At 36.7% G+C, this 12,005-nt stretch overlaps 1 protein-coding gene across 1 annotated transcript in view; it reads right to left on the reverse strand.

The window, feature by feature from the left end:
• Nucleotides 1–2,953: 2,953 nt before the first annotated feature.
• LOC120301140 (telomere-associated protein RIF1-like) overlaps nucleotides 2,954–12,005 on the reverse strand; it is a 70,868-nt gene continuing 61,816 nt past the window's right edge. Inside the window, exons 37-43 of the mRNA XM_039327903.1 lie at nucleotides 10,001–10,383; nucleotides 8,446–8,551; nucleotides 8,235–8,350; nucleotides 7,341–7,393; nucleotides 6,852–7,090; nucleotides 4,769–4,865; nucleotides 2,954–4,089 (exon numbers count right to left, since the gene is read on the reverse strand). Of these exons, the coding sequence (XP_039183837.1) occupies nucleotides 3,887–4,089; nucleotides 4,769–4,865; nucleotides 6,852–7,090; nucleotides 7,341–7,393; nucleotides 8,235–8,350; nucleotides 8,446–8,551; nucleotides 10,001–10,383 (1,197 nt within the window). The 3' untranslated portion in view covers nucleotides 2,954–3,886. The remainder of the gene's footprint in view (nucleotides 4,090–4,768; nucleotides 4,866–6,851; nucleotides 7,091–7,340; nucleotides 7,394–8,234; nucleotides 8,351–8,445; nucleotides 8,552–10,000; nucleotides 10,384–12,005) is intronic.

Below are 12,005 nucleotides of genomic sequence, written 5' to 3' on the forward strand. Positions count from 1 at the left end.
AAAGGAGATAAAAGAACAATCTTCTAATTTAAATCTACAAATTCAGAAAATAACTACAGAGAAGACACCAGCAACCCAGAAATAGAAGGAAAACCAAAGAATGCTGACACAAATTTTGAGGATCTAAAGGAAGAAAACAGTGATCAGACTCAAATAAATGAAGACTTAGAAGACACAACGATAACATTAGAAAAGGAAAAGACATTTTACAAACCAAGGTTTCAGAATATACTGGAGGATAAGGAAGGAGAGCTGACGGAATGGAAGATAAAGCCGTTAGCAGAATTGTGGGGAATTGGAGAAGGAGGGAGGCTGTTTAATGAATATCAACAGGCTAGTTCTCCCAAAAATGCTTTAACTAAATTGTTTCTGAAATAATAGACACAAAAATAGAGGAAGAACCATTTGATGATCCAAATGCACTAACTTGGAAAGTTAGTTGGCGAAGAAAGAAAGCTAGAGTAAGACTGAAGGAAATAGAAGCTTTGACCTATTAGAGGGGATGTTATATTATCAATTAGAATGATGTTTGAATATGGTTAAGAATAGATTGCTAAAAATAGAAGTGTTATTATAACTAGATAGATAGGATTTGTAATCAGAGTATCGTATCTTGGTATGAAAAGAGAAAATAGAATATGTTAAGAACTTTGAATAAGGGAAGCTAATGGTTACCCAAATATAACTTGTTCTGAAATTATAAATGATTGGAATATTTTGAACATGGATGGGGAATTATAATTGAAAAACGCGAAAATGGGATATAGACTGAATAAATGGATATTGAGTGCAAATACAATTATGATATGCTTTGGTTAGTAAAGATATTCTAAACTGATATTATTAACACTATTAGAAAAATGTAACAAATGTTGATAGGCAATTGTATATTTACTTATAACAATACAAATTGTATTTGCCTAGTATGGAAAAATGTCTATCACCAGAAGAGAGGTTTGTCAATATTCAGCATTTCTTCCTAAATGCTTTATCATCTGTTCGATCAGCTTTTCTTCCTTATCCTCAAATGTGTTCTGAGATCTTGGCAAGTAAAATATCTTTTCCATTTCCAATGTTATCGCTGCATTCTCTGATTTTTCATTTGTCTGTCTATTAATTTCTTCTTTTAAGTCCTTCATCTTTAGAACCATTTCTTCTGATTTTCCTTCTATTTTCTGGGTTATTGGTTATTTCTCTGTAGTTATTATCTGGATTTGTAAGTTTAAGTTAGAAAATTGTTTTTTTTATCTCATTTGCATTATTTTTAGTCTCATCATGAAATAAAACAATTGTCTCTTGGATTGTTTTCAACATAGACAGAATTTCTTTCTGAGATTCATTAACATTTTCTTTTTGATATATCACGCTGGGAGCTTTGGAGACAGATGTAAAGATAATTTTTTGCTATTTAAAGCTCGGTATGGAAGACTCATTTTGTTTTTATATGTAGTCTTTGTAGTCCAATACCTTCTCCAACACAGACAAGCAGCCAAAGAGTTTGTTTGTTTTTTTCCCTTTTCCCAGCTGCAGTCTGCAAAAAGGAAAGTTTCCAGGAACAACAAAGAATCTTATATAAGTCCGGGCTTCAAGTCAAGTAGTGCCATGATTCGCCACTTTCAGCCTTCCAAGTGCAGGCCTGTTTTACAAAGTTTCAAATATTTTTTTCTAAGAAAAAGTCTCAAAGGTACTTTTAGTTCCCAAATTTCAAAGCTGTTTATCTGTATATTAATTCCAAATTGGTCTTGTAGTTTTCTCTTTTTTTCCCCAAAGCAATTAATTCTCTGCTTTTCTTTTCCTGAGGAATCGGATCAAAAACTTCCCTTCCCTCTCTCATCAAGGGGGATTCTTTCCTTTGGGCATTCTTTTTTCCAGGAAAATAGTGTTGAGGTCATAAAAAGAGGATAAAGTCTCACCCAGTTCCATCTACGTTGCTCAAAAATGTTGGTTAGTGCTTGTCTTCGGTTGTCTGCAGTTTCTTACAGGCTACACGAATGTAACCAGTCTTTCCCGTGCTGGTTTGGAAGGCTTCCTCAGATCAAATGGGGTGTGCCACCTCTCTGTGATATATGATGTCCCCTCCTTCTTCATTGCCTCCCCAGGGTGACTTTTGACCCTTTTTATGGTCCCCAAAGGAACAAAATCGAACATGGAAGACAGAGCCCCATCTTCCTGGCCTGTTTTACCGCGACGTCAAACTGGAAGGGTAAGATTACAAGAGAACAGGAAAATTTAAAACTTAAATAAACAGGAGTGCTGAATTGACACAATCTTTGACATTCTATCCAACCTATCTTGCAATGTCAAACAAGTGGGGAGCAGTAACAAGTAAAGGCTAAAAACTCCAGGATCCGCATCAAAATCCAAGAAGACTAGATGATTGTTCTGAGTCATTTCCAACAGCTTTGGGAATAGATGAAAGACAACACTGTTTATTTGTTGGAACCTGGCAGAATTTTCATACTTTTCACATGGACATTTTAAACAATCAGGGCTTTCTCCCTTAATCTACTTCAGTGGAAATTCTTGTGTTGGTTCTTTGGAATAGATGAAGGACAACACTGTTTAACAATGTTTGCAGAACTGGCTTATAAATTCTTATATGGCTTGTGCCTGCCTAAATACTGAAAGCATAATCCTACCTTAATGATAGTCTTTTATTCTCTTAAGTTCTGTCCTACCCTATTATTCATTACCAATTTATGCTGAAAAACTAAAATTGTAATTAATTCATCATATAATCACAGAAGGCACAATGGCTAGATTAATGTGGTTGTGAAGTTGCTTTCTATTAACCTTTACAAAGGCCCAAACCTATTGATTCACCCTTTTCTCTTTTCCCTGCAGTTATTAATACACAGTTTAAATACCGTTTTAAAAATCCTTTCTCTTTCAGAAAACTAATTTTAATCTTAACAGAACACAGTTCTTCCCCAAAATAACAACAACCATTTTATTCAATCAATTATATATTTTATTTATATATATTTATTTCCTAAAACATAAATTTATCCCACTGTGGTGTCAACATTAAAAAGCACAAATATGCTCTATACAAAGTTCCTCCCATTCAAGCATGTTAGATGCTGCCTTTCATACAGATATAATTTAGAGCGTTTGCATTTAGTACAGCTATACATAATATACAAAATTATTCTTATGTCCAGTTTATATAGGACTCATGAATGGGGCAAATAGATCCTTTGTGGTATATAAAAATTCAAAGAGGATGTGATCAGATCCTGAGAATTTCTTATTGGAATTATGCACTGACACGCTTTTTTCTTCTGCATACTATATTTATGAAAAAAATAGACTATGTCCTATTAAAAACTTAGGGATATTTTAGTATGCTAATGAAGCACCATACTTCTTAATATGGTAATGAAGCTATAAAACTAGTACCTTCCAAACTACTATCAGTTGGAAGATTGATTTTGAAGATTTTGGTAAATGAATTAACACTTTAAACATTAGTCAGAACAACAAAACCAAGGCTTCAAATACTGATGATGCCCCAAAGCCTTTTCATTTAAAACACTTAACATTTAAAATATACAGTATACTGCTCCTTATTTGAGCATGTTTGACAGTCATTACTGCACATCTTAACACATTTTGGAAGTTGTGCATAGCAGCAATTAAAAAAGAAAACCTTAAAATGCAAATCCACAGAATTTGGATCTTTAATATTTATACTCCAATGCTGTATTTGCTTCAAGTTACGGAAATCCCTTTTACTTAAAATATGTAATGAAACTAACTATTAATCTCAAATTTAAAACTTGTGAAACTAAATATTAATCTCAAATTTAAAATGTGGATTTTAAAAACAAAACTGCCCTGCAATCAAAACTATTCTTCAAACAACTTTGGTGGTTTCATAAAACTACAACAACTCGTAACGGGATTTCAGACTATTGATCATGTAGTTTGATACTCTTTGAAGCTTCTGTTGCATTTCAACGAGTTGATTCCCTGAATAGTTCCGAAGACTTTCAGGAGAGGTTTGGTTAAAAAGTAGATTAACAAGGGTCCAAAGGTCTATTGCTGATGACTCTTCCGTACTGGAGACCTCCGTTTCACATACGTCTAAGATGAAAAGAAAACCAGTTTAGGTGAGACCAAATTAAAGCCCATTCAGACAGAGATAGTCTGTAACTCTTGCTCGTGTAGGTAACTGTATAATTATAGACAGTCCACCCACTAACTGGAGAGATTTAGCCAGCAGGATAAAGAGATGAAAACTTAGTCTGAAATACTAGTATTTGGGAGAGATTAGCCTCCTTTTATGATTTACCTCTTAAAAGCTGGTTAGTGCTCTTGGAATGTATACACATACACACACACACACACACACACGTATGCATGCATACACACACGATTAGCAATCAGGCCCTGTGGGCCAATCACAATGTTTTATTAACATTATTTTCAGATAAAATGTTATTATAGTTGGGAATAGTCAAAGATCATGGGTCAAGTGAGTAAGTGTTTAGAAGAAAATATTTGCTACTTTTCTGATGTTTTGGGCCTGATTGCAGCATAGAAATACCATCAATAAATATATACTTTAGCATATACAAGAATCATATGACCATATACATTAATTATCCAGAAGAAACAGGGTAATCGAATAATAACAAGGATACTGCCCTAAGGTACGTGGGCATTCAGTTTTATCTGGAATTCAAATCGCATAGAAGCATGCTTTCTTATACTTTATATTAAACTTAAGAAAATGGATAGCATAGGTTTGAATGATATTTACCTGCTATAACTGCATTTTCATTTGCAGAGAACAATGTCTCATCCATGACATTGATTGATCTCTCTGCAGAATTTTGCTCCATTCCACGAGATTTTACCTGCACATATTAAAGGGGGGGGGGAGAATAATATTGTTCAATCTGTACATGAAAAAGATAAAACTGTAAAATCATGCAAGTATTTGCTGCACAAATGCAGAAAACCGAAAGCTGAAAGTTCTGCTCAGAATATCCAATGCTTAAAAGCTGTATTTTGAAAATGCCTTCTAGCATACCATATGTTTTCCTAAACATGGCCTCCACAAATATCCTTAGTTCCTGAAATCAAAATGATAGTGTACTGGTGTGTAGTGGTTAAAGTGCAATATTACAGGCCAACTCTGCCCACAGCTTGGGGTTCAATCCTGATGGGGCTGAAGGTTGACTCAGCCTTTCATCCTTCCAAGATTGGTAAAATGAGGACCTAGATCAGTGATGGCGAACATTTTAGAGACAAAGTGCCAAAACTGCAACTGAAAACCCACTTATGTATTGTTGGCTGCTGATTGGGCGTGGCCCATTATGTGGGTGTGGCCCATTGTGTGGGTGTGACCCATATGGTGGGCATGGCTGCAGTGGTAACAGCAGACTGGGTGGGATTAAAAAGTTCAATCAATCAATTCCAACTTTGCGAGATCTTTTTTTTCCCGCGAGAAGTTAAAATTGATTGATTGATTGAATCTTTGTTTTTGCACATGGCGGGAGAGGCCTAAAGCGAAAAGGTTGCATAAAACCCAGCTAAAGGCCTAGAACTGCGCGTGCCCACAGAGAGGGGTCTGCGTGCCACATATGGCACACGTTTCATAGGTTCGCCACCATAGACCTAGATTGTTGGAGGCAATATGCAAATTATGCTTCTATGTTGTAAACCGCCCAGAGAGTGCTGTAAAGCAGCGATTTTCAATCATTTCACAGATTGTACCACTTTTAGGACATGACAATATTTGAGTACCACCAGTATTTAGCATGGTGTCAAAAAAAGGGGGGGAGATTTTGGATTTTATTGGTTAGATTCATTTGTTGTTATAGAAATGGCTGGTTTATAATATTATGGAAAAGTAAAAAGTTGAGGTTCAATATTAATGCTCCTTCTACTGCAACAGGGGAAGTCAGAAGTCAATGCCATTTCTTTTCTTTTTCTCTTCTCCCCCCTCACTTTTCTTTCCCTTTTTCCTCCCCACTGTGTCCTACTATCATGTTTTCCTGAAAATAAGACTGGGTCTTTTTTTTTCCCTCCCAAAAAGGCACCAGATCTTATTTTCAGGGTAGGCCTTACCTCACCTCCGGCTTGGACTGCCTCACCCAGCTGGTCCATTACATCTGGGGCTGAAGTTCTGCAGCTGCATTTGGGCCTGCATTCTGCAGTTAGGCCTTTAAAGAAGGCCTAAGCAGCCATGTATAGAGCTATGGATTCAGTCCGTTGCTTGGTGCACGGCTGCACAGGCCTTCCAGAAAGCCCTGTGACTGAGAAATGCAGGCCTGGCTGCAGAAAAGGCCTCAGAAAAAGAAGTGGGCCATCAAGGAGAGGCCTACCTGCAAGGTTGGTGGGTATGGGATAGATGGGGCAGCTCCACACTCCCACCTGCGTCCTAGCTTGATTTTTAGATGTGTGCCTTGCAGCAAAACTAGGGCTTATTTTTGGGGTAGGGCTTAAATTATACCCACCCCCAAAAATCAAGCTAGTGTTTAGTTTCAGCGTAGGCCTTACTCTCAGGGGGAAATGGTATTTGCTTTTGTATTTTATTATATAATTTAATAAAATTGTAAAAAAAGGGGAAAATATCATTTTTAATTTCTTTGTGGCAGTTCCTTTGCTGAATCACTTTCCCTTTACACTGACAAATGTATGATCAATTTCTCAATATTTATTAATATGCATCACTGCCTTGATGGTCAGGTTTCTGGTCAGCCCTACTTCCTCTCTCCCTCACCTCTCTCTTTCTCCTCACTCTTCACTCGCAAAAGCCCCCCCACACACACACATCCCACAAATGCATTTCCTCACACACACTTCCCCAAAGAGCCTTTCCTCTTTGTCACTCTTACCACTTCTCTGACAAAAGCCTTTTCTTTTCTGATTCTTTCTCCAACCTCCTTTTTCTCTCTCCCTTTCCCGCCAAAACTGCCTCCTTTTATAGCCTCTCCTGTCTCCGCCCCCCTCCTCCTTTCTCTTCCAGTTGTGCTGGAAATGCCGTTCCTGGGGCCTTTCTCTTGCCCCAGCAGCCCTGAAGCTCCTGAGGACTCTCTCAGGGCAAGTCCTGTGCTGGGCCACTTTAGCTCCTTCCCTTCCCCCACTATGCTTGTCTAGGCTAGGCAGGGTCAGGTACCACTTGCCAGGTGCCAATGTATATGTCCCACCAGTTGAAAAGCCCTGCTGTAAAGGACTTTGGGCTTATAAGCCTAAATGCTACCACTATTAACAGAATCAAGTCAAAAGGTGTGCACTGAGTGGATTCAAGTATCAACTGAAGAATTGAACTTAGAAAAAATACTAGTTTGTCTTCATCCTGGTTCCCTTGTATGTATGGATACTACTTGGATTTTCATCTGAATGCCTGTAAGAGCTCTCTATATAGACTTGAAGGTGACTGTGAAAAGGGAGAAAGGGAAATTAAACAGTATTAGGGGATAAAGAACATGGGCTTTAAATTACTTGATCTTGGGCCACAATCAGGTGGGTGAAAGTCCTTTTTAGTTGCATAATAATGAACTGCTGAGGGGTATGGACATTTATGTACATATTAAGGTAGCATGTTTTCTCCCAATCACCTTATATATGAAACATTTGCAAAAAATAGGCGACACTTTAAATTACTATCCCAAAACAACTAATTGAAAAGTACAAGGTCATAATATTTCTGCTGAAACTATGTGTCAAAAAGGGCATCTTATCTCCTATTGAAATTTCAAACAAAATCCTCTGGGTTAAAATAATTTTGTATCAATCAGAATGAATTTAAAATGAGAAAATATTCATATTGTACAGAGGAATCTGCTTATGGCATTCATATGGTACAATTTGAACTTTTTGCTTATATATACAAAAATGGGATGCATTTTTGTATACATTTTCTATTTATCCAAAATATATATTCTTCAGCTGTATTTTCAATGTGACAATACATCTTTATAGAAAAATGAGTGAGTTCAATACAATGAGATTCAATATAATGAAAAAAAAATGTAACTTTATATTCCCATGAACATTTTCACACATATAATTCAACAATTGCCGCAGAATCTATCTGGAATGCAGTGTATCCTTAAAATGTTGATTCCTGTCATCTGCTGCTTGCTAGTGATTAACTTCAAATGGACACATTATTCTACCTGTTAGGAGCACTGCCTAAACATAGAAACACTCAAGCTGATATCTGGCACATAAACTTTTTTCCAGACAATCTGATTCAATGTCCTCCTCCTGTTTACCAAGTGTTTGGAGTAATCTGAGGCAGAATTATGTCAATAGATGCTTTACAGCCCACCAGGGCAGGATATACACTTTCTGTAGATGCTGTTGTTGGCTCTGTGACCATTTCTGTCATCTTAAGCAATAGAGAAAATCATGAATGTGGGTAAGTTTAAGAACTGAGCATGGGAGAAATTGAGATGAGATACAGAAAAGGAATGCAAATCTTACTAAACACTTCTTTGAGTTCTTATATTTATGGCTATGGGTTCCAGGGGACAGAGATTCTTTGGTTGGAGTGGTTTTGAGCTGGATAGGAAAAGAGGAAAAAGTTTTGCTCAAAATCATAGGAATCATCTATAACCCTGTGCTTTTTTTTGAAAGCAAAACAATTAAACTGGAGTCCTTTATTTAAGAAAAAGGCCAATTCAATGGGAGCATACTTCCAGAGGCAGTTAATACTTCCTTCAACAAACTAGTTCAGTTAGGAAAAAAGAACACTCACAATGAAAATTCCTTACTGTTGAAATGACTTAAGGCATCCACAGAATGGGTTAATTCTCCTATCAACTAGGACAGACAAGGAATATGTCACTAGGTTTTGATTGCAATAGCTTCACAGGTTTCTTTTATCAGGCATCTGGTTCCTTCCATGATCAAATTGTAGAAAGAGCAGCTACACATGAAAATTAATCAAGGATAACACTATAACGAAGCAACCATAACATTTAGTTCAAAAAGCAAGGGATGGATGCCTAAGTCACATCAACAGGAAAGAATCTTCATTCCAATGTTCCTTTTCCTCTTGGTCTAGGGAGACATCCATGTAATAGCGATTGGAGAATCAACTCATGCTATGTCTTTTCACACCAGATTGGATTGGCAAAGGAGACTCTTTGGTTCTGTTCACACATATTTGATAAATTACTATTTAAATAAATTTGAAATATCATACAAATGCAAAAGCTACAATGACAAGGCTTGGAAGTTCCTATTGCCTACATGTTGGTTTTAAAATACTGATGCTTCAAAACTTCCAAAGGAAATCTATAGACATTTAGTTATACGTCAATGCTTCCATAAAAACAAACAATTAGATTAGTATTATCTCCAAAGAAAGATAGAAATATATCACAGGAACCTTAAACATGCTAATGTGCATTTTTGGTAAAAGCAAATTTATCTAAGTTCCCACAAAGTGGACATGCTCTCCAAGAAAAGTCATTTACCTACATTGGCAAATGAATTAATGTAACCCTGAACATTACAGTGATAGTTTTAAATTGCAATACTAAATATATTTCATTGACCAGACAGAACCTATTGGCAATGAAATAGGGAATTGTATTGCTAATAGTACTGGGCAACCTAAGTGATAGGAAGCACGTAATTAAGAAAGGAATAATAAACTTCTTCCTTTTTTATATTTCAATGAAATTCAGGTTAAACATTTGAGACCATGGATTTGCATTATACTTTGGACAGAAAGATACTGCATGCTATATTTTTATTAAATCACTGAGATTCTTTCACTTATTACAACACTGTGTAAAATGTATATAAATATATAAATGTATATAAATATAAAGGATATAAATGTTCAAGTGACTATATGCAATTACATTAATATAATGTAATCTGTAAACCAACCAAGATATGAAGAGAACATTTCAGTGCTGATCAAAAGATCTCCCTTCATCCAACAGTCTTAAAGTTTTATCGTTTCAGGCATGCCACATAGACTTTAATAGCTTAAGAGACTGGCAAATCATGGATTTAATATGGCAAAGAAGCTAAAAATATATTTAGGGTTTCAAGGAGCTTATGTAATATGCAAATAATCACATGTAGAATGGCACAAATCATGTAAAATACCTTGTTTGCAGGTGATGATGAATCTTCTTCGTGTTCCCTTTTTATGACTCTTTTTAAAATACTTGTAGGAGGAGAAGCTGATGGGGACCATACACAGCATGCCTGTGTCCCAGTAGGACTTCCACTGACCTTAGCAAAAGAAAGAAAATCAAGCTCTTTACATTTTGGTGGAGAATCCAAGGTATTGCTTTTTTCCTGCAACAAGACTAAGGTTGGAAGCTCACTTGGTGCATTTGCTGCATTATCTTCTGTGCCTTCTTCCTCACTCGTCTCATTTTCCTGCAGCTCTGCTACCTCAATTGCAGATGTTACCCTAGTTCAGGGGTTGGCAACCTTGGCTCTTTTATGACTTGTGGACTTCAACTCCCAGAATTCCTGAGTCAGCCTGGCTGGTTCAGGAATTCTGGGTATTGAAGTCCACAAGTCTGTCCTATAGTATTCTGAATAACTCTTTCACAAGGTTGCGTTCCCATAATTTGGATAATTTTGAACTCTGTATCTGTTTTACTTTCCAACTGACCATTCTGGTTACTACTGCCTTCCATTACTGCCTCTGCTTCTACATTTGGTTCTAAACCCTGATCCTGAGCACTGACTTCTTCTGAATGAGAGTCCACTAGACTTCCGCTTCCAGATCAGGCAGCTTCAGCCATACGAAGAGCTGTCGCTCTTTGTTGGCTGTTTTTCTCTCTACCAGTAGACCCTTATGCAGGACTTAAATCGCCCTGGAGGGGCAACCACCATTGAGGAGGGTTTTGCTCGGCTGTGGTGGAGCGGCGGCTCCCCCTACAATCCGAGCTAACTCCGTAGGGCTGATGGAGAAGAAGATCGGTCAGTAAAATGGCCAATTACTTCGCTGTGCCAGCTGAAGTCAGAAAATCATCTAAGCATAAAGAACCACCGTAGTGAATCTGGGTGAGACCTTTCCTCCCTCTCTCCATCCTGAATTATCTTTTCTTCTACTTTGTTTTCTTTCTTTTTCTTTCTTTTTTTGCCTGTAAGAGCCCTCTTGGAATTATTTCCATGGCTTGGAAAAGCAGCTTCTACTTGTTTGGGAAGAAAGGCGTTGAACAAAAGAATAAAACAAAATTTTATACACATATTTATACATGTTTTGGAGTAACGAAGTTTTTTTCTTAAGAGCTGTATTATCAGTTTATGCTGTTGTTTTTTTTTTCTTGCTGAGCGCTATTACTATCTTATATTGAAAGAGTATTTCTTCCTCCACTTTTTCCTTAAAAAATAGAAAGGGAAAAAAATGACTCTTGAAAAAGATTTTTTAGCTTACTGAGGACATCTACTGGCCAAAAGCTAATGTTGTAATTTTTGACCATTTGGAGATGAGATGTTTGGCTTTCAAACTGTTTTTTTTTTTTGAGAGAGAGAGAGAGAGGGGGGGGGGGGTAACCTGATCCAGCTGAATAACTTTTAAAATGGAGCTGCATTCACACTTAAATTGTAAACTTATTCTGGAAAAGATTTATGAGGCTAAAGAAGAAATATGTGCTACAATGAAAGAGTTTACTACAGAATTAAGAGCCAGAATCTCTCCTTTAAACTTCAAAATTGACTCTCAAACTACTTCTGATTATTCTATAAAACAGACTACACAAGAAGAGGACTTAACTGAGAATAAAGAGAAATTGACTTTGCCTGATAAGCAATTCACCTATGGTTTTGAGGATCAGGAAAAGCAAAGAGATTTGAAATGTCAAAGCAACGAAATTTTATGGTTAAGCGAAAAAGAGGGCCAATGCAAAGGCCAAGATGGTTTACATGGATTCAAATGATACTGCAAGCAATAAAGAGAGACTTATCAGTTGGAAGGGAAGCTCTGTTATGGAAACCTATCTGGCAGAAGAAGAAGCCCAGAATAAGACTGAAAAGAAGTGAAATTTAAAATTTTATGTTAGGAA

Source organism: Crotalus tigris, unplaced genomic scaffold (genome assembly GCF_016545835.1).
Source record: "Crotalus tigris isolate CLP2741 ecotype Arizona unplaced genomic scaffold, ASM1654583v1 scf7180000024369.3102671, whole genome shotgun sequence".
NCBI lineage: Eukaryota > Metazoa > Chordata > Lepidosauria > Squamata > Viperidae > Crotalus > Crotalus tigris.